The 23,262-nt window shown below is 35.3% G+C and overlaps 1 protein-coding gene and 1 non-coding gene across 2 annotated transcripts; one reads left to right on the forward strand and one right to left on the reverse strand.

Annotated features, from left to right (window-relative positions):
• Positions 1 to 458: 458 nt before the first annotated feature.
• LOC106730477 lies at positions 459 to 23,215 on the reverse strand. Its single transcript, XM_032488183.1, has 4 exons — positions 23,177 to 23,215; positions 22,741 to 23,133; positions 9,329 to 9,425; positions 459 to 1,453 (listed from the first exon to the last, which is right to left on the reverse strand). The coding sequence occupies exons 1-4, from the start codon at positions 23,213 to 23,215 to the stop codon at positions 1,128 to 1,130; spliced, it is 855 nt and encodes a 284-aa protein (XP_032344074.1). The 3' UTR covers positions 459 to 1,127.
• Positions 4,204 to 4,311, forward strand: LOC116666167. Its single transcript, XR_004323012.1, has one exon. It is a non-coding gene; the product is annotated as a U6 spliceosomal RNA (small nuclear RNA).
• Positions 23,216 to 23,262: the final 47 nt, after the last annotated feature.

Consider the following 23,262-nt stretch of genomic DNA (forward strand, 5'->3'; position numbering starts at 1 on the left):
CAATCCAGCTACAAAATCATAAAGAGGCCATTAATTATGACCTCTCACAGGCTATCTACATTTTTTTTAAATACAGAATCAGAATGCAAAACATATTAACAAAAAGGACTGGCTCTGTGTGACAGAATAAGTATTATCATCAGAAAGCATTACTGAGCCACGTGTGCATGGCTTTTAGTGTTAGAAACATGCTTTCATTTCTTTAGTCAAAAAATATTTTCTGAGAGCCTCTGATGAGGCAGCTCATCTCTCTGGAACCCACTTTACTCAGATCTTTGCATACCTGACTCCAAAGCATCTTTCACACACACATACACTCCAGGTTGCTCCACATTCCTCCAATGACGAAGCCCAAAACTGAGGAGCACCATGTAGTTTTCCAGTACCGTAGGTACCTTTGAGTCTTCATGTTCTGCCAGGGTCGGGGAAGGTATCAAGTTGAACCGCATGAAACTGCCTTTTTGTAGGCCAAATGAAAATGTTTTATTTTTGAGAAAAAGAAAAGCTTTATTCAACCAAAGTAGGCACTGTTAGCATTAACTGCTTTCCCAAAATGATAAACTGCCCCAGATATTAAGTGATATATACCATATTTATAAAATTCAGCATTGCTAAAATTTATTCAAATCTTTCAATTACTGGTTTTCAATTGCAGCAAGTTCTGTTTCTTAGGAAGAGTTCCAAATGACAGGAAGGGTGGTAATCCCTTGAAAAAAAGTCAGGTGAGTATGATGGAAGTGGCAAAATTTCTTAGCCCAATTCAGTTAACTTCCATATGGTGGTATGTGACTTCTGTGGTCAAATGCTGTCATGGAAAAGTCTGCTAACCAAAACAGAGTGCTTTTAAATCAATTTTTGATACAATTTCAACTTTTTGACAGTAAGAACCTACTATTAGTTTCACCTAGGTTAGAAAGCAGTAATGAAACACTCTTTTTGCAGACCACCATACAACCTATTTTTGGTTTTAGTAACAGTTTTAACACATATTCAGGAACTTCATCAATATCCAATCATTGTCCAGATGACTTTCAATTTCATTTTTTATCAAAGTTTATGATCCTCTCCAAAATAGGTCTCTGCTCTTTCAAATCGTAAGAGATGAGCATATCTCTAACCATCTGAGTTTATGATTGTCCATCAACAGGTGTCGTACCTACCCACTTGTCCAATTTTTTCACCTTTCCTATTGCAGCCAAGTGTCGAGAGATTGTTGTAGCAGAAACTCCTAAGTCTGCTGCAAGGCCTCGAATTGCTGTTTTGGGGTTAGCTTCTACCATGGCTCTCAACTGATCTTCATTTAAAACCGATCTGGGTCTCCCTCGAGGCTCATTTTTCAGGCTCAGATCCCCAGAACGAAATTTTTCAAACCACCATCGGATAGTCCTTTCACTAACAGAGCCTTCTCCAAAGACAGAATTGATGTTTCTACTCGCCATGGCTGCACTATGTCCTAGTTTAAATTCATATAAAAAAAGTATTCATAAATCTTTCAAAGATATGGTATTGTTCACTTCTGTGGAAAAAATAAACAATAAAAACTCAATAATCAGAGAAAACTGAATAGCATAATATCATTGCAAATACTAAACACAACTAAAATTAGACCTGGTATCAATCATGGTCAAGTTTCAACTGGTCAAATATCAGCAATTTCATTTGAAGGATACATAATTTTATCACTGTACTCTTATACCATCAGTTTTCATCAGGTGGACAATACTTTCAAGTCTTCTGGCTTTCCAATACGAACACAACTTCCAGTAATTTTACAAGCATCTAATATGGAAGAAATGCTTTTGAACTAAAATATGAGCAGTACTTTTAAATCCAGGAACTCAATGCCTACTAAATAATTTCTCAGTACTACCAAATATCTCAGATCAATTTAATGCTTTGAAAAAAATTCTCCCATAATGGGTTGATTTTCCCATAATGGACTGACTGTCCATCACCCCCAATGTATGTTTTCGGACCAAAGTATTTTTAGGTCTTCCTCTTCCCCGTCTCGTCTGATCTGAATGACTGCTACTTCACAACCTCTTTATGTTTTCTAAATCCCTATTTACTATCAAATTTATCTTCTTTTACCTCTTTATTTCACTCCTCGTGGCTTCATACTTAATTTTGTATAGATGCATAAAAAAGAATGTATTTTAGGGATGTGAAAGAACTATTGTCTAATTTCGCATTTTCCCCCTGTGACAGTCATGTATTCTAAATGGCGCTTAAGTCCACTGCCTAGTGTATTTTTTAAAACTACAACCATAATATACATGTTCCCTAAACCCTCCAAAGGTTTTTTTTGTTGTTGTTTGTTTGTTTTTTTAAAGGGAGAGTGATTTAGCAGAATTCAAATATGGACAATGGGGTGAATCTTGAGGTGAAGGAGGATGGTTTCTTTTTCAGCAGCTTTCATTCCAGCCCCTTGTAAGTACACATTGCTCCACAGCAACTTATCTGCCCTTTTCCCCATCTATGATTCTAAGATGGTGAAGTGGAAAGTGGGTTGGTTAGTGGTTGCCCTCACTTAAACTCTAAATTAAGCTATTTCAAATAAGTCAACAATCTTCTATTACAAAAGCGGAAAAAAAATCTGACTTCACCCATACATAATATATTGTTACAAAAAATATATATATATATATAGAAACTATAAGATAAATATTAGGAAAGTGAGTAGCTTTATTTCAGTCCCTAATATACTGAAAGCAATTACCCTCGTTGTTCCTAAATGAAATAGAATTAGGGGAGAGTTTTCCCATTAATATAATAGATTTAACTGATGTAAGAAGCCACCTCTTCCACTTCAAACAAACATGCTAGGTTAAGATACAAACAAAAACACAATTTGTTTTAAGAGTTAAATCCGAAAGCAAAAGAGAGAAATGTCTCAAGTGCATAAGTAGGGGGTAGAGGGTGGACCTGAAAGCCACAGTGGTGAAGGGACACATGAATAGAATTCATATCTCATAACTACATACAAATAATAAAATGATATGAAACACTATTTTAAGTTAAAATAAGACATTTTAAATCATGTCTTAAATGTTCAAAGAGAATACACAGAAATAGATTGCATTAGGCAAGAAAAAGCCATTTGAAAAGAAAAAAAAAATCCCACATTATATTTAGTTGTCATGTGTCCTTAGTCTCTTCCAGCCTCTGCCAGGGCCTCAGTCTTCCCTTACCTTTCATGACCTTGACTCTTTTGAAAAGTACTGATAGGTCATTTTGTCAAGTGTATATTATTTGGGTTTGGCTGATGTTTTCTGTTGATTGGACTAAGTCTATGCATTTTTGGCAAGAATACAAAGAAATGATGTATCCTTTTCAGTGCATAATATCATGAATTTCATGATGTCAATATGTTTTATTACTGTGATATTCACCTTGATCACTGTTTAAGGTAAATTTTGACAGGTTTCATCCCTTTAAAGTTACTGTCTTTCCCTTTGTGGGAAAATTTTAATTTCTCCTCAAATTTTCACTCACTAATTTTACTATCCACCAGTGGATCTTGTATACAATAATTACTGTTTAGCTAATGCTGATTTTCTATTTCCTGCAATCCTTCTACAGTTATTAACTGAAATTCTACTATAAGGAAGAACTATCCCCTTTCCCCCCATTTTTCATTTATATATCAGTGTGGACTCACAGGTATTTACTTTACTATTCTACAGATTATAATCCAATGGTGTCATTTATTTCTTTAGCTCAAATTGTTCCAGCTTTGGTCATTAAGGACTCCTTCAGGCTGGCTCCCATGTTCAACAATATTCCCTTTTTTCTTTTTTTTTTTTTAAAAAGCATTTTGTCATCGCACACCTCAAGATATTCCAGGCATCCTTACCCCATCTCAGTCCTGGGATCGACCAGTTCTCCACAGAGCCCTGGTTCCTTTTATTGGAGAATTATACTTAGAAAAAAAAAATTGGATGCTAGGTTTGTTCATTACCGCTGGGGTGTCATCACTTACAGCTCCTCTCAGTGGACAGAGTAAATATATGTATGCATTCTAACTCATACATAAGTGATATCTCAGATTCCAGTGCAACTCAGAGTTCATTTTAGCCTCCTCCTTTCCTTATTTATGAGAAACCCAGTTCTTACTATCTAAAACACTGGTATCTGTGGTTACCAGAGGCAGGTGTAGGGGAGGGCAAACTGGATGAAGTACATAAAAGGTACACATTTCCAGTGCTCACTTCGGCAGCACATATAGTAAAACTGGAACAATACAGAGAAGATTAGTATAGCCCCTGCACAAGGACTACACGCAAATTTCGTGAAGCGTTCCACATATTTTACTCGTCTACAAAACAGAAACAGACTGCAGACATAGTAAACAATCTTATGGTTACTGGGGGAAGCGGGTGGGAAGGGATAAATTTTAGGAGTTTGAGATTTACAAATGTTAGCCACTGTATAGCATAGGGAACTATGTTCAACATCTTGTAATCACCTTTAATGAGAAAGAGTATGAAAACGAATATATGTATGTATATGCATGACTGGGACATTGTGCTGTACACCAGAAACTGACACATTATAACTGACTGTACTTCAATTAAAAATATAATTTTTGGGAACTGAAAAAAAAAAAAGTACACACTTCCAGTTAAAAGATAAATAAGTACTAGGGATGTAATGTACAAGGTATATACAATTAACGCTGCTGTATATTATATATGAAAGTTGTTAAGAGAATAAATCCTAAGTTCTCATTACAAAGAAAATTATTTTGTATCTATATGAGATAATGGATCTTATTATGGTAATCATTTCCTCATATAAGTCAAATCATTATGCTGTACACAAATTTATACAGTGCTGTATGTAAATTATATCTCAGTAAAACTGGAAGGGAAAAAAAAACTGGAAGGGAAAAAAAAAGAATAAACCTGAGTACACTCAGCACTAATCTTAGAGGCCCTTTGTTTACTGTAAGATGTGAGAATTACCTGAAAGAGGACTATTTAATCCTGAAGATGGTTGGCCAGATTGCATGGAATTATTGGGAAGGCTTAAGAAAACAAATGGGACAAAAAATAATAATAATAAATTCAGTGTACAATTCAATGGTTTTAGTATATTCACAGGGTTGTAAATCTAATTTTAGAATGTTTTTTGTTCCCCCTCCCACAAGAGAAACTCTGTATGCACTAACAGCTATTCCCCATTCTCCCCTATCCCTTTCCTAGCTATAAACTACTGATCTATTTTCTGTCTATAAATTTGCCTATGTGGATGTTTCCTTTAATTGGAATCATACAGTATGTGATCTTTTGTGACTGGCTTCTTTCACATAGTGCATTTTCAAAAGTCATTCATGTTGTAGCACATATCATTACTTCCTTTTTTTTTTTTTTTACTATCAAATAATATTTCACTATATGGATATACATTTGTTTATCATCAGTTGACAGACATCAGGACTATTTCCACATTTTAGCTATTATGAATAATGCTGCTAGTAACATTCATGTACAAGTTTTTGTGGTAGACATGTTTTCAATTCTCTTGGGTATATACCTAAGAGTAGAACTGCTGGGTCACACTGTAACTCTGTGTTTAACCATTTGAGGAACTAGCAGATTGTTTTCAAAGTGGCTTACCATTTAACATCCTAGCAGCAGTGTATGAAGGTTTCAGTTTTCCACTTCCTCACCAATACACAAAAGAAAAAAGTCACCAAGACTTGTCTTTTTTATTATTGCCATCTTAGTATGTGAAATAGTATCTCATGATTTTGATTTGCATTTCTCTAATGGCTAATACTGTTAAACATCTTTTCATGTATTTACTGACCATTTGTATATGTTCTTTAGACAAATTCTACTCATATCCTATGCCCATTTTAAAAACTGGGTTATTTCTCTTTTTATTATTGAGGTGTAAGAGTTCTTTATACATTCTGGATACAAGTCCTTCATCAGATATGTGATTTGCAAATAGTTTTTCCCATTCTGTGAGCTGTCTTTTTACTTTCTTGATAATATTTGCACCAAAAAAAATTTCTGATTTTTATATAGTCCAATTTATTTTTTGTTTTGTCACTTATGCTTTTGGCATCATATATAAGAAACAGCCTAACCTAAACTAAGGTCACAAAGATTCAGTCCTTTGTTTTACTTGAAGAGTTTTATAGTTTTATTAGCTCTTATATTTAAGCTTATGATCTATTTTGCATTTTCCTGTATGCTGTGAGATAGAAACCCAACTTCATTCATATGTAGATATCCAGCATGGTATACTGACACTGTTTGTTGAAAAGACTTCCTTCCCCATTTAATTTCCCTGAGACCCTGTGGACAGTCAACTGGCAATTTTCTTGGCTATTTTTGCGTGTTTGTTTTTCCATATGAACTTTAAAAGTTTAAATCTAACTCAATAAAATAACTTAGAATTTTTACTAGGGTTGCATTGATTTTATAAATTAACTTAGGGAGGATTGACATGTTCATGTTTTACCATTTTCTTAAATCTGCTTTAGTGTCTTTCAGGAGTGTTTTAAATTTTCTTTGTAGAGGCTTTGCAACTTCTTAATTTATTTCTAAGTATTTAATCTTCTATTTTGCTATTATAAATGGGCTTTTCTCTAACATTGTGTTCTGTTTACTGTTTGTATATACAGGCATACCTCAGAAATATTGCAAGTTTGGTTCTAGACTATGGCGATAAAGTGAGTATTACAAAAAGGCAAGTCATGAATTTTTTGGTTTCCCAGTGCATATTTATAAAGCTATGTTTATACTGTACTGTATTTTATTGTGTGCAATAGCATTATGTATAAAAAATATACATACTTTAAATAAACAATACTTAATTGCTAAAAAATGCTAACTATCATCTGCGAGTTCATTCTATTGATGTTGATGGCTGCTGAATGATCAGGGTAGTGGTTGCTGAAGGTTGGGGTGGCTATGGCAATTTCTTAAAATAAGACAAAAGTGAAGTCTGCTACATCAACTGACTCTTCATTTCATCATTGATTTCTCTGTAGCATGCAATGCTGTTTGATGGGATTCTACCCATAGAACTTCTTTCAAAATTGGATTCAATCCTTTCAAACCCTGCCTCTGCTTTATCAACTAAATTTATGTAATGTTCTAAATCCTTTGTTGTCATTTCAACAGTCATCACAGCATCTTTACCAGGAGTAGATCTCAAGAAACCACTTTCTTTGCTCATCCACAAAAGAAACTCCTCATATGTTAAGTTTTATCATGAGATTGCTGCAGTTCTGTCACATCCTCAAGCTACACTTCTAGTTTTTCGAGAATTACCAAAATGTGACACAGAAACACGAAGTAAGCAAATGCTACTGGAAAAATGGTACCATAAGACTTGTTTGATACGGTTTTGCCATAAACCTTCAACTTGTAAAAAATGCAGTTATCTGTGAAGCTCTATAAGGTGAGGTGAAATTAAACAAGGTATGTCTGTATATGAAAGCTGATTTTTGTACGTTAATTTTAAATCCTGCTCCTTCACTGAATCTTTTCACTGTCTGAGTTAGTTTTATTACTGATTTTCTGGGGTTCAGGTATACTATGATCTGCAAATAGTTACTGTTTCACTTCTTCATTACTCATTCTTATGCCTCTTATTGATATCTCTTATCTAACTGCCTTGGCTAATTTACCTCTGATACACTGCTGAACAGTAGGGGAGACAGTGGGGTTGCTGCCTTGTTCCTCATCTTAATGGATATGCCTGTAGTGCTTCCTCATTTAAATATGATACTAGTTTTAACACTAAGATATATACTTTATCAAGATAAAAAATATTCAATTCCTATTTTCTTGAGTGTCTTTTTCATGAATGGGTACTGAATTTTGCTAAAGGCTTTCTCAGCATCTACAGAGACAACCTTATGAGACTTTATCCTTATATTTATTAATATGACATATGATATTAATAGAATTCCTTATGTTGTACTGATGGGGCTACAGGCAGGCCACCCCAAGATGTGCCACTCTGGCATGTGGATTATTTTGAGCTGAAAACTATCAAGGCCCACAAGACTCAGCAAGAAGCTTCCCTCTTACTGCCTAAAAGAATTTAAGATAGGAGGCTTGTCCTAGGAAGAAGCTATTACCATAAATAACTATAGTAAAGTATTAGGTATGGTAGACAGTAAGAAACCTCGCAAAGCCCATTTGATCAAAGTCCTCTGTGTCCCACGGTCTTTGGATGGCCCAGCAAACATTTCTTTACCAAAAATTAACACTTTTTATCTTCCTGTGAATTACCCTAGTTCCCCTTGAAGCTTCAGTCTTCTCTACCTCCTTCTCCTTAGTCCAGAATATATAGATCTATCTCACCTTTTCTTGCCTTCTTTGGAATTCTTTATAATATATGGATTCCCCATGCACACATAATAAACTTGATCTTCCCCTGTCAATCTGCCTTACATCATTTGACAGGCAGAAGAACTAATAGGGGAAGGAGAGGAAATTTCCCCTCCCCCACAGTACCAAGTTTGCATTCCTGGAATAAATCCAGCCTTGCTTTTCCCTCTGCCTAGAATTTGCTGTCCCTGCCTTTCATGTGTAGCCCCTTCATGTATTCAGATCCTAGCTAAAATATTACCTCTTCAGAGACATATTTCCTGACCATTCAAGCAAAAGTAGCCTTCCAGTCAACCTCCAGGACAGTACCCTATTTTAATTTCCTACCTAGCACTTAGTATTAGCTGATATTTTTCCTATACATTCCATATGTATATTCCTATATATATTTTTCCTCCACTGTGACAGCACCAAACCTGTCTTGGTAGTAGGTTTACTGCTATATGCCCAAGATACACAGCACCTGGCACATGTTAGGTACTCAATAAATGTAATAAATCTATTCCTATTTTGGGTTCACTGTTAGAAATCTGATTTTATCACAGAAAAAAAAATAAGAATAACAAAAAACTACATTCTCTGATTATACTTATTGACTAAATCAAGATTTGTCAACTTTAAAGAGAAAGCTATAACCTCAAAATTAAAATCAGCAATTTTTTAGTCTAAATCAATAAATTGAACAAAATAACTGGTACTTTAAAAAATATTAATAATAAAACTAAAGTTCTCTTTCATCCAGTTAACATTTTTCAAATTAAAATTCTCATTAAAATTTGTTACAAAATTTATCAGTATTGTGAAGGAGTCAACATTTAAATTGGATAAAGAACAAATCATCATAAATCGACTTATTGTATCTAATAAAAGCCAAAGATGTATTTCAATATACTTTAATATGATAACTTTACCAGCAAAAATATTTTAACTCACAAAAATTAATTTTTGTGGTAAACTCTCACAATTACCTGTGAAAGGTGATGATTTCTCTGACTGTTTCATTTTTAGAGATTTCCTATTAATAAATACATAACCACAGGGACAAGATTTACATGCAACAGGAACCTGAAGGAGGAAAAAAAGGAAAAAATGTATTACTACTTTACTATTAATTAAACTTCTCAAGTGTTTATGTGATCTCTTCAACTAAACAATAATTAACTTGAAGGTAAAAATAACATTTATATTTAAACACCTCCCCATAAAAACTGAGATAAGAATCATGTCCTTCCATTCTCCTAGTCCTTTACAGTTCCATGCATATAGTAAATGTTTAATATATGAATGGCCAGGAGAAGAATGTGAAGCATAAAATTTATTTCCTAAAATGTCAGTCTCAGAATAGTTACAACATGGATTAGATTAGAAGAAAGGGACTAGTTAGGAAATTACTGCATTAATTCCAGAATGAGAGGCTGTTGGTCTGTTCTGCAATGCTGGCAGAGAATGTAATTAAAAAAAAAAAAAAAAGATGCATTTGACAGACATTTCAAAGGGAGGAAGAAACAAAACTTAGACACAAACTGATTACTGATAATAAAACAGAACTGAAAATGAGTCTTTAAGAATTCAAGCATGAAGAGGGTCAATACCAATTACAGAAAAAGGATCATTCACAATAGCCAGTTTGGAGAAAAGGAATATGGAAGACTACAAAAAAAGGTGTTGAGACACAGGTTCTCCTAGTCTCCGCTTGAGGAAAGATATCGAACAAATCCTATAAGCCTTGCAGATTTGTTACTTTTCTAACAAAAGTTCTTTACTACCTGAAGTAGTCTATGATCTTTACATATTTTTTAAGTGAAAAAACCATCACATCATTTAACAACTTCACTAAGGTATAATAAACATAAACTACATATATTTAAAATGTACAATTTGACAAAAGTTTTGACACCTGTATATGCCCATGAAACCACCACCACAATCAAGATAGTAAATACAGCTATCATCCCCCAAAGTTTCTTCATGCCCCTTTGTAATCTCACCTCCTGCCCCTCCCTCTTAACCCCATCTCAATATCCACAAGCAACTACTGATCAGCTGTCACTATAGATAAGCTTGAATTTTCTAAGGTTTTATATAAATGGAATCATAAGCACATGCTTTTTTTTTGTTTAGTTTCTTTTACTCAGCATAATTATTTTGAGATCTGTCCACGTTGTTGCATGTAATAAGTTCATTTCTTCTACTGCTAAATACTATTCCATGTACGGATATACCACAGCTATCCATCAACCTGCTGATGTACATTTGAACTAATTCCATTTTTTAGCTTTTACAAATAAAGCTGCTATGAATACAGCAAGTACAAGCCTTTGTATAGACATACACTTTCTTTCCTCTTGTATGAATAGATAATGGATGGATCATACAGTAGGTGTTTAACTTTCTAAAAAAAACTGACAAACTATTTTCCAAAGTGGTTGTACTGTTTTACATTCCTACCAGCAGTTTTAAGAGAGTTACAGTTCCTCCACATTCTCAGCAACACTTGGTAGGTTCAGTCTTTAATTTTACTTAACCATTTTAGTAGGGTAGCGGGATCTTATTGCAGTAATATGCATATCCCTAATGCCTAATGATGTTGAACATTTTTTCATGTTTACTGCCATCTGTAGGTCTTCCTTGGTGAAGTGTCTATTCAAATTTTTACCCTTGTTTTAACTGGAATGTTCATTTTCTTATTATTGAGCTTTGAGAGTCCTTAATATATTCTGGATACAAGTCCTCTATCAATGGCTTTCAAAGAGTAGAAGTTTTAACTTGAACAAGTCCAATTTATCACTTTTTTCTTCTATGGATCGTGCCTTTGGTGTGTAATTAATAAACATTTGCCTAACTTAAGTTCACAAAGTTTTGTTTTGTTTTTTACTATTTTCTGGAAGTTCCATAGTTTAAAATTTTTCATTTAGGTCTATGATCCATCTTAGAATATTATTTGTATATGGCACAAGGAAAGAATTAAAGTTCACTTTTTAAAGATAGAAATCATTCAAAGTATCTTCTCCAACCATAACAGGATGAAGTTAGAAATCAAGAACAGAAGAAAAACTTGAAAATTTACAAATTTGTTGAAGTCAAACAATATATTCTTAAATAACCAATGAATCAAAAAAGAAATCACAAGGAAAATTAGAAAATACTTAGTGATGAATGAAAACAAAAATAAAACCTAGTAAATTCATGGGACATAGTGAAAGCAATGTTTACAGAGAAAGTTATAGCTGTAAACACTTACATTAAAAAAAGAAGAAAGATCCCAAATCAACAACCTAACTTTCTAACTTAAGGAACTAGAAAAAGAAGAGTAAACTAAACCCAAAGCTACCAAAAGGAAGAAAAATAAAGATTTGAGAAATACAAAATTGAGAATAAAAAGTAGTGAAAATCAATGAAACCAAAGTTGATTTCTTTGAAAAGATGAACAAAATTGACAAAACTTTAGCTAGACTGACTAAAAGAGAGAAGACAAATTATTAAACCAAATAATTTGATTTGAAAGTGGGTTATTACTACCAATTCTACAGAAGTAAAAAGGATTAAAGAGAGTACTATGAACAACTTCACACCAACAAACTGGATAACGTGATGAAATGGACAAAACCCTAGAAGCACAAAACCTACAAGACTGAATCATGAAGAAACAGAAAATATAACTACAACTAGTCAAGAGACTAAGTCAGTAATCAAAACCTTCCCAACAAAGAAAAGCTCTGGACCAGATGACTTCTTGGTGATTTCTACCAAACATTTAAAGAAAACTAACACCAGTCCTTCTCAAACTTTGTCAAAACATGTTACAACATGAACCTTGGGGATATTAAGCTAAGTGATATATGATATAGGTCAGTTACAAAAGACAAATTAGTATGATTCTACTTAAAGGAAGTAACAGTCAACTTCATAGAGACAAAAAGCAATGAGTAGTTGCCAGGAGCTGGGTAGAGAGCAGAAGGGAAGTTATTTTGCAAAATGAAGAGTTCTGGAGATGGATGGTGGTAATGGTTGCACAACATTATAAATGTACTTAATACCACTGAACTGTGCATAGTATTTCTATAATTATGTTTCTAGATTTTTTTAAAAGGAATAATATATTCAAATAGAAAAATTCCTTCAAACTTTAAAGGTTCTATACATTACATATAAAATACATATAAGAATTTTATATGATATAAGGTATTGTAGAATCATTGTAGTATTCTAATATGCAATATTTAATATTCTAATATGTTATGTAGTAAACAAAAAAGCAAGAAACAAAACAAGGCTTTCTGGTTTCCCATTTTTTCGGCTTATATCTTAAAGAACTATTTCTTCATAAAGTTTAAAACAAACTTCACCTTTAAAAAATTAGAAAGCCTCAACTATAATTTTTCTTCAGTTATTTTTACTAAAAAAAAAGCACATTTAAGAATCAACAAAACTTTGATTAAATCCTGATGAAGTCCCTTAAGTATTTACATTAAAAACTGAAACATTTTCAAATTATATATGTGTTATATTCAAAAGAATATATTTAACATAATTAATGAGCTCTTTCCAAATAAAATTGAGCTATTATGATGAAAACTTGTAGTTGTCCTCAGATTTTCTTTTCATCTCTAAGCCAGCATACAGTTTATGACCTAAACAAACTGGAAGGTATTATGTATACAATGTAAACCTAAGCTTTTACTCAATTAACCAGAATAAATGAAAATGTTTTAAATATTGAAATTATTTCTTCCAAAGTGATTTACAAGTACTCAAGTCAATTGTCAGAACATAAGAAATTTAATTTTAAACTAACAATGGAGACAATCCTTTGCTAACACAACACTGTAAAACAACTATACTTCAATTTTTAAAAGTTTTTTAAAAAAGAAAGAATCTTTTACTTTGGAAAACCTCACCAAATTGTTTTTATACTATATACTGGCAGTGCTTGGTGGCACTGGAACAACATAAACTATATTTCTCTTGTTTAATCTTTCTCTGATCACATTTCCAACACTGTCTATAAAATATATTTGTGTAAAACAATACAGATTTGGTCAGACCACAAGATTGCTCCCCAATGTATTCAAGTCTCTTTTTTTAAAAAAAGGCTCTCCAGTCTTTACAAATTATTCAAATTTAAAATAAGTATATGTGTGTGTATTTTTTTTCTATTATTTTCTTTTGAAGACACATATGATTGTTTATGCCTTCTTTTGTAAAGGGCCAGATTAATAAATATTTTTGGTTTGTGGGTCACATAACTGTGTCTCTCTTTTTTTTTTTTTTCCGTTTTCTTAGTAACTCCTTAAAAATGCAAAAAGCATTCTTAGTTTGTGAGTCCTTCAAAAACAGACCAGGAGCCAGATTTGGTATGGGAGCCAGATTTTGCCCACCTCTCACTTAAAGCAAAAAGTATAACGTTGTATTGTTGAGTTTTTAACATTAATAGATGTAACAAAGATGATAACAATAGCAAAGGTCACCAACCTTTCCAATTTGCCCAGGACTGAGGGAGTTGCCGAAAGATAGGACTTCCAGTGCTAAAACCAGGAAGTTCCTAGGCAAACAGAAGATAAGCTGATCACTCTAATTATAGCACAAAGGTTGGGAGAAGTTAAAGGAACTGGATGGTTGCAAAATTCCTGTATTTTTTCCTGAACTAATCCAAAATTGCCTCTAAAGAGATTGTGATAAGTTAAGAGTTGCATAATGTAATTCCTAGAGCAATCACACACACACACACACACACACACACACACACACACACAAAAGCAAAGAAATAAAGCTGAAAAGCCAATAGATAAATTAAAACAAAGTACAAAAAACATGTGATTAAGACAAAAGAGGGAAGAAAAAGAGAAACATAATAAAAAGCTGGTAAGATGGAAAATAAACAGCAAAAAAATTAAACATATTAATAGTTATATTACATATAAATGAATTAATTCTCCAATCAAAAGTTAGATATTGTCAGATGGATAACAAAGCAAAACCAACACAAAACTGTTTACAAGAATCACACTTTTAAACACAAAGACACTAACAAGTTAAAAGAGAAAAAAAAAGAAAGATACACCATTGTGAGATAATGGGAAAAATATATTGGTTTCTGCCCCCTCCCAGCCCCCAATTTCCTGGCAAGGAGCAACTAAAACCCTTGTAACTTTCTAAGTGATAAGAGCATTAGGAGCATCTTTTATTTTAATTGGTCATTGATCCCAGTTCCTGACACAGAGTTCGTAAATCCCTTGGAATTTCCTGGGTGATAGCAGTGTCTTCTGTTCTTATGAGGTGACTCTTGGTGGGCTGCTGGATGGGGGCTAATCACCAGAAAGACCAAGCTATGATTAAAAATTTGGAATTTTCAGCCCAACTGCCAATTCTCCAGAGAAGGTAGGGGGCTGGAAATGGAGTCAATGATCCATCATGTCTAGGTGCTGGAGCCTCCATAAAAATTCCAAAAGTAAGGGGCTCAGAGAGCTTCCAATTTGGTCAACACATCTAAGTCCTGGAAGAGTGACACATTCTAACTCCATGGGGATAGAAGCTCCTGTGCTCAGGACCCTCCAGACCTTGCCCTATGTATCTCTTCATCTGGCCTTTCATCTGTATCCTTTATCATAATCTTTCTTACAATAGTCAATACTTCCTTGAGTTTTGTGAGCTGTTCTAGCAAGTAATCTAATCCATGAGGGAGGAGGTCACAGGTATCTCCAATTTGCAGACAAGTTGGACAGAAGTTGTGGGTGTCCTTGGGACCTAATACTTGCAACTCCAGGTAGATAGTGTAAGAACTGAGCTGGTATCACAGAGAATTGTTTGGTGTAGGAAAACCCCCTACATATCTGGTGTCGGAAGTGTTGTGAGAGTGGTAGTAACAGAAAAGTAAAAGAGAGAGAGAAGTGAGTTTTTCCTACTCATCCATGCAAACAGGAAGTATAAGAAGGTTAGATCAGCTACAATAAAATCAGACAATGCAAACTTCAAGATAAGCAGCATTTATTGGAGACAAGGACAGATATTTAATAACAGAAAGGTAAATATATTAGGAAGATACAAAATTATAAATGTTTATGTGCTTAATGGAAGAGTTTCAAAATATATGAAACAAATACTGGGAACACTAAAAAGACAAACAGTCCAATCCATAATCATAACTGGATATTTCTAGCACACTTTTCTCAGTAATGTATAGAGCTAGACAAAAAAATTTAGTAAAGATATCTGAATGACAATATAAACCATCTTATCATAATAGAAATTTATAGAACACAACAGCTAAAGCTGAAAGAATATACACTGTTTTCAAGTATCCAAGGAACAGTCATTAAGGCAGACCATATAGGGGGCCATAAAACAATTCTTACAGATTTTAAAAGACTGAAATCTTCAAGAGATGTTATCTGACCACAATGGAATTAAACTAAAATCAATAAAAAATATTGAGAAAACCCCAAGAATCTGGAATTTAAACACTCTTCTGAAAAAAAACAAAAACCCACAGGTCAAAGAAGAAATCAAAAGGGAGATCAGAAAATACTATAAGCTGAATGATAATGAAAAAATATCAAAATTTGTCAGATGCGGTTAGTCAGTGTCCAGAGTGAAGTTTGTAACTTTAAATGCTTACATTAGAAAAGAAAGGTCTAAAATGAATTTTCTTCATGAACCTGGAAAAATAAGAGCAATTAAAATCAAAGTAGAAGTGGGGGAGGGTATAGCTCAAGTGGTAGAGCACATGCTTAGCATGCATGAAGTCCTGGGTTCAATCCTCCGTACCTCCTCCAAAAATAAATAAATAAACCAAATATCCAGCTCCCTAAAAAAAGAAAAGAAAAATAAATAAAAATAAATAAAAATCAAAGTAGAAGGAAGGAAATAATAAAAAGAGGAAATCAGTGAAAAAGCAAGCAAGCAACAGAGAAAAACAGAAATATTAGCAAATGGAATCCAAGAATGTATAAAAAAATTATATACCACAACCAAATGGGATTTATCTCAGGTATGAAAAGCTGTTTCAACATTCAAAAATCAACTGATATAATTTACCACATCAACAGGCTAAAGAAAAATCACATGATCATATCAATATGGGCATACTTCTGAGATATTGAGGATTTAGTTCCAGATTACTGCAATAAAGTAAATGTTGCAATAAAGGGAGTCAAATGAATTTTTTGGGTTCCCAGTGCGTATAAAAGTTATGTTTACATTAAACTGTAGTTTATTAAGTGTGCAAAAGCACTATGTCTTAAAAAAAAGTACATACCTTGATTTTAAAATAATACTGTTGGAGGGAGGGTATAGCTCAGGGGTAGAGTGCATGCCTAGCATGCACAAGGTCTTGGGTTCAATCCCCAGTACCTTCATTAAAAAAAAAAAAAAACTAATTACCAACCCCTTTAAATAAATAATACTGTTGAGAAAATGGGTCTGATAGACTTGCCTAACACATGGTTGCCACAAACCTTCATTGTGTAAAAAATGCAGTATCTGCAAAGTACAATAAAGTGAAGTGCAGTAAAACAAGGTATGCCTGTAGATGCAGAAAAAGCATTTGATAAAATTCCAACACCATTCATGATAAAAGTTTTCTGTAAATAAGGAATAGAGGGGAACTTCCTCAACTTTATAGTAGATATCTACCAAAAACCTAGATAACATTATACTTAATGGTGAGAAACAAGAATCATTCCCAGTAAGATCAAACACAAGGCAAGGATGTCCCCTCTCACCACTCCTTTTCAACATCATACTGGAAGTCCCGGCTAATGCAATAAGACAAGAAAAGAAAATAAAGGGTATACTGATTAGGAGGGAAGAAATAAAACTTTTTTGTAGATGACACGACTGCCTATGTAGAAATCCTAATGAATCAACCAAAAATCTCCTGAAATAAGCTACTAAACAAGGTTGCAGGACACAAGGTTAATACAAAAAGAAAAGAAAAAAGCCAACTGCTTTCCTATATACCAGCAATGAACAAGTGGAATTTGAAATTAAAAGCACAATACTATTTGCATCAGCATGGCAAAAAAAAAAAAAAAAGGAATACAAAATATAAATCTAACAAAATAGGTACAAGATCCATATGAAGAAAACTACACAAATATAATGAACAAAATCAAAGAACTAAAAATATGGATAGTCTATGTTCATGAATAAGGAGACTTAATATTGTCAAGAGGTCAGTTCTTCCCAGTTGACCTAAAGATTCAACTGCAATCCCAATCAAAAGCCTACCAAGTTATTTTGTGGATATCAACAAACAGATTATATGGAGAGTCAAAAGACCCAGAACAGCCAACCCAACCTGTAAGGAAAAGAACAAAGTTGGAGACTTACTATAAAGCTACGGTAATTAAGATAATGTGGTATTGGTAAAAGAATAGACAGAAGAATCGATGGAATAGAACAGAGAGTCCAGACATAAATACACATAAATTAGCCAACTGATCTTTGACAAAGGAACAAGCGCAACACAATGGAGCAAAGACAGTCTTTTCAACAAATAGTGCTAGAACAACTAGACATTTACATGCAACAATAAAACCAAAAAACAAGAAAAACAAAAAACAGAATCTAGACACACACCTTACATCCTTCACAAAAATTAACTCAAAATAGATCACAGACCTAAATGTAAAACACAAAACTATAAAACTCTGAAAAGATAACAAAGGAGAAAATCTAGATGACTTTGGGTTTGGTGATGACTTTTTAGATATGACACTAAAGGCACAATCATGAAAGAAAGAACCAATAAGCTAGACTTCATTAAAATTAAAATATTCTGCTCTTCAAAAGATACTGTGAAGAAAATGAAAAGACCAAGCCACAGACTAGGAGAAAAGATTTGCAAAAGACATATCTGATAAAGGACTGCTATCTAAAATATAGAAAGAACTCTTAAAACTCAACGATAAGAAAATGAATCCAATTTTTTAAAATGGGCCAAAGATCTTAAAAGACATCTAACCAAAGAGATACACCAACAGCATGTAAGCATATGAAAAGATGCTCCACATAGTATGTCATCAGGGAAATGCTAACTAAAACAACAAGATTCCAGTACACACTTATCAGAATGGCCAAAATCTGGAACACTGACAAGGATGTTGACCAACAGAACATTCATTCATTGCTGGTGGGAATGCAAAATGCTGCAGCCACTCTGGAAGACAGTTTGGCAGTTTCTTACACAACTAAACATTTTACAATCTAGCAGTGATGCTCCTTGATATTCACCTTTTGAAAGGGCTAAAAACTTATATCCACACAAAAACCTACACGCAACATTTATAACAGCTTAATTCATAATTGCCAACACTTGGGAATTGTTGTGTACTCTATCCTCAGTACATAAATTGGTAAGTAAACTGCAGAACACCCAACAATGGAATATTTTCAGGGCTAAAAAAAAAAAGTAAACTATCAAGCCCTGAAAAGACATGGAGGAAACTTAAATGCATAATACTAAATGAAAGAAGCCAATATGAAAAGGTTATATACTATATGATTCCAACTACATTATTCTGGAAAAGGCAAAACTATGGAGATACTAAATAAATCAGTGGTTGCCAGGGGTTTGTGGGGAGGGAGGGATGAACAGGTGAAGCACAGAGGATTTTTAGGGTAATGAAAATAGTCTCTAATACTGTAATGGTGGATATATGTCATTATATATTTGTCCACACTCATAGAACATACACCACCAGGAGTGACCCATAATGGAAACTATGGACTTTGAGTGACAATTATGTGTCAACGTAGGGTCATCAATTTTAATAAATTTATCACTCCAGTGGGGGATGTTGATATGGGAGAGGCTATGCATGTGTGGAGCAGAGGGTATATGGGAAATCTTTATACCCTCTTCTCAATTTTGTTGCAAACCTAAAACTGCTATAAATAAATAAAGTCTTATTGTGTGATCATTTCACATTATTCACAATTACCAAATCATTATACTATACACCTGAAACTAATATAATGTTATAACTAGTATATGTAACATTATATGTCAATTATACTTCAATTTTTTATTGAAGTATAGTTGATGTACAATATGATATGTTACAGGTGTACAATATGAGTCACAATTTTAAAGGTTATACTCCATTTATAGTTATTATAAAATATTGGCTATATTCCCTGTATTGTACAATATATCCCTGCAGCTTATTTTATACAAATAGTTTGTACCTCTTAATCCCCTACCCTTATGTTGCCCCTCCCCCTTCCCTCTCCCCACTGGTAACTACTAGTTTAATTATACCTCAATTTTTTTTAAAGTCTTTTAAAAACCTTGTATATCAGTGAAAAAAGAAAAACAAAACAAAACTCTGTAATGCTGGCATAAGAATAGATATATACATCAATGAAAGAGAATTGACAGTCCAGAAATAAACCTAGCAAATATTGTCGATTGATTTTCAACAATGGTACCAATATCCTTCAATGAGGAAAGAATCATCTCTTCAACAAAAAGAGCTGAAACAGCAGGATATCTACATCCAAAGAATGAAGCTGAACCCTAACCTCACCCCATAAACAAAAACTAACTCAAAATGAATCAAGGACATAGATATAACAACTACAACTATACAATTCTTAGATGAGAAAAGGGGTAAGTCTTCAATGACCTTGGATTTGGTGACAGTTTCTTAGTTCTGACACCAAAAAGCACAAAAGCAACAAAAGAAAAAATAGACATACTGGACTACCTCAAAAAACTCATGCATCAAAGGGTACTATCAAGAGAGTAAAAAGAAAACCCACCAAATGTGTTTTCACAAATATTTGCAAATCATGTATCTGATAAGGGTCTAATATGCAGCATATACAAAAACTCTTACATGACTCAAACAACAAAAAGAAAAACAACCCAATTAATAACTCAATTAAAAAATGGGCAACGAACCTGAATAGGCATTTCTCTAAGGAAGATACATAAAATGACCAACAAGCACACAAAAAGAGTTCAATGTCTTTGATTATTAGGGAAATGCAAACCAAAACTGCAATGACATCCCACTTCACATGCACTAGGATAACCATACTAATTTTTTTTAAACAAAAAATAACACGTGTGGGTGAGGATGTGGGGAAATTAGAAACTTCATACAATGTTGGTCCAACTGTAAATGCAGCAACTCCTGGGGAAGACACTCAATAAATTCCTCAATAAATTAAACACTGAATTATGATATGACCATGCAGCTCCACTCCTAAAAATAAATGAAAACAGATGTTAAAACAAACACTTGTACGTGAATATTCACAGCATCACTATTCACAATAACCAAAAGGTGGAAACCACCAAAATGTCCATCAACTGATGAATGGATTAACAAAATGCAGTATATCCACACAATGGAATGTTATTCAGCCGTAAAAGGAAACGAAGTACTGATATATGGTACAACATGGATGAGTTAAATGAAAGAAGTTAGATATCAAAGGACACATTGTATGACTCCATTTATATGAAATATCAAGAATAGGCAAATCTACAGAAACAGAAAGCAAATTAGTAATTACTAGGGGAGGGTGAATCAGGGAATGACTGCTTAATGAAAACAGGGTCTCATTTTGGAATGATGAAAATGTTCTGGAACTAGACAGTGGTGATGGTTGTAACACACTGTGAATGTATTAATGTACCCCTGTATATAATTAATGAACACTGATAAGATAAAAAGTTTAAAATAATTCCACTTACAATACCAACCAAAAAATTAAATTCATAGAGATAAATTTTACAAAATACATATAAAACCTGTACACTGAAAACAATAACACAATGCAGAAAGAAAGTAGAGGAGGCAGTAAATTTCTCTTGCCAAGGGAGGGAAATTAAAGAGAAGTAATTATTTTGAAAAGAAACACACATCAAGGTCTGCATTTTGGCATAAAAGATGTCTTACAAATGGTTTTAATTGAAGGACTTTTAAATGAACTTCTACCTTTCCTAGTTAAGAATAATCAAATGATCACATAGGAAACAATAAAAAAAAAATTTCCATTGGGTTATGACATGTTAATAAAGGATTAACAAAATTCCTTCATAAAAGAAATACCTTTGGTTAACCTATCACTATGCCCATTAGGCTGATAAAGACGACATGTCAGCAGCGTTACTAGGCAATATTGCTTATGGTTAAAAAAAAAAAAAAAAAGACCTCTTGTTGGCATCTGGACTGGAAGGTACCTGGTGAGAAGCCATAGCTTTGAACTTCCCTAAGTACAGTATAATCATGCCACTCTCTGCAAAACCTTGGAAGCTATGGCCTTGCCCACGAGCTAAGAAACATGAAATTTCTAAAACAGTAGCTCTTGCAATCACTAGCGTGGTTTTGCTTCTTTACATCTAAGCTGTCATTGATGAGGCAGAGAAAGCCCCTGGTATGCTGTGAGGATCCTTACTGGCCACAATTCTGATGCTGTTCTGATTACATGTAGTGTTTTCTGTCCTAGCTGAACCCTTGTGAGTTTGAATGTCTATCTAAACCCTAGACCACTAGTGGTATAAAGCCACTGCATGACCTAATGAGTTTAGTTTAGAAAGCAGATATTAAAAATTCAAGAAACCACACAAAGTAGGAATGGCAAATCTGTCTTATAAAAAGTTATAAAACTACGCAACACTTTAATAGGAGAGCGCCTAGAAAAACAGGGCTTTAATGGGGACTTAGTATTTAAAAGTGTTCTAAAAATAAAGACCAAGTTAATGATTATTGGAGTTATTAAAATTATTGAAAAAGCATAAAGATCATCAATCTACTCAAGTCTAAGAGGAAAACATCATTTCACTGCGGCCCGTTCTGTCACATTTAAGCATCCGCCCAGGTCGCTGTGGGGACAGTTTTGGGGGATCCAAACGGGAACGAAACAACCGTGCGTGGCAGGAGGGGGCTTTCGGAGCCAGGAGCCTGGACTCGAGAGTCGGGCACATCGGGCATTCTCCTCCGGGCAGGAGCGGGTGAGGGGGCCATGCTCGTCCACTCGGGCCGCCGCCCTCACAATCCTGCCGCCGTCACCCGGAGCCGGCCCGGAGACGCAGGGAGGGTCCGGACACGGCGCCCCGTCCACCACCACAAGCCCACGCCCCCTTCCCGCGCGGCCAGGCCACAGGACGAGACACTCGCCCTCTGACCGCCGCCAGGTGGGCAGCCGCCGGGCGGCCGCCCCGCGCGTTTCCCTAGTAACCCCTCGGCTCCGCCCGGAGGGCTCCGGACCCCCACCGTGGCCACCGAGCCCACCGAGCCCAAGGGCCCGCCCACCCGTTCTGCCGCCGAGACCCCGGAGAAGCGGCCTCACCAAAGCCAACGGCCGCCGGCAACGGCCGCCCGCCCGCTAGTCCCCGTGCGGGTGCTGGGCCCCCAGCGCCCACCTGTTGGTCACACTCAGGGCATGATTTGGTGGCCATCTTCACTTTCTTGGCTCGAGTTGCAGACATACTCCTCTCTGGCAGCGGCGGCGGCGGCAGACGCAGAGGCAGCGGCGGCGGTGACTGCGGCTCGGACTCCGCCCCTCGTACCTCAACGGCCCGGCCTCCGCCCGCCGGGTCCCCGCAGACCAGACCGAGGCTCTGGCGGGTGCGTGCGCGCGTGCGCGATCTCACGCGGAGCCTGCGTGCCGAGGGGGCGGGGCGCGGCGCGGCGTGCGCCGGCTCCGCGGGACCGCGGAACACGCTCCCTCCTACACGGCTCCGGTCCTCCAGCGCGTCCCGATTCTCTCGAGCGGAGACAGCCTGGGTCGTCCCGCGGGTCAATGGCCACGCCTCCTCTCGGCCGGGAGGACGGCGTGGGGCGTGGTTTGGGCGGGACTCTGCGGTAACGGGCGTCGGGCTCGACCAACGAATGCATAGGTAGGGCGGGTGGTGGTGCTGAGCACGCCCCCTCCCCGGGAAGAG

This window comes from Camelus ferus, chromosome 9, assembly GCF_009834535.1.
Source record: "Camelus ferus isolate YT-003-E chromosome 9, BCGSAC_Cfer_1.0, whole genome shotgun sequence".
NCBI lineage: Eukaryota > Metazoa > Chordata > Mammalia > Artiodactyla > Camelidae > Camelus > Camelus ferus.

What these genes read in the sequence shown, in the direction of transcription:
- LOC106730477 (XM_032488183.1), bottom strand. Translation starts at nt 23,215, where the DNA reads ATGCATTCGTTGGTCGAGCCCGACGCCCGTTACCGCAGA. An exon ending in CCGACGCCCGTTACCGCAGA is followed by an intron (nt 23,134 to 23,176) that starts GTCCCGCCCAAA and finishes CCCGGCCGAGAG; the next exon opens with GAGGCGTGGCCATTGACCCG. An exon ending in GCCCTGAGTGTGACCAACAG is followed by an intron (nt 9,426 to 22,740) that starts GTGGGCGCTGGG and finishes TTCCTCCTTCAG; the next exon opens with GTTCCTGTTGCATGTAAATC.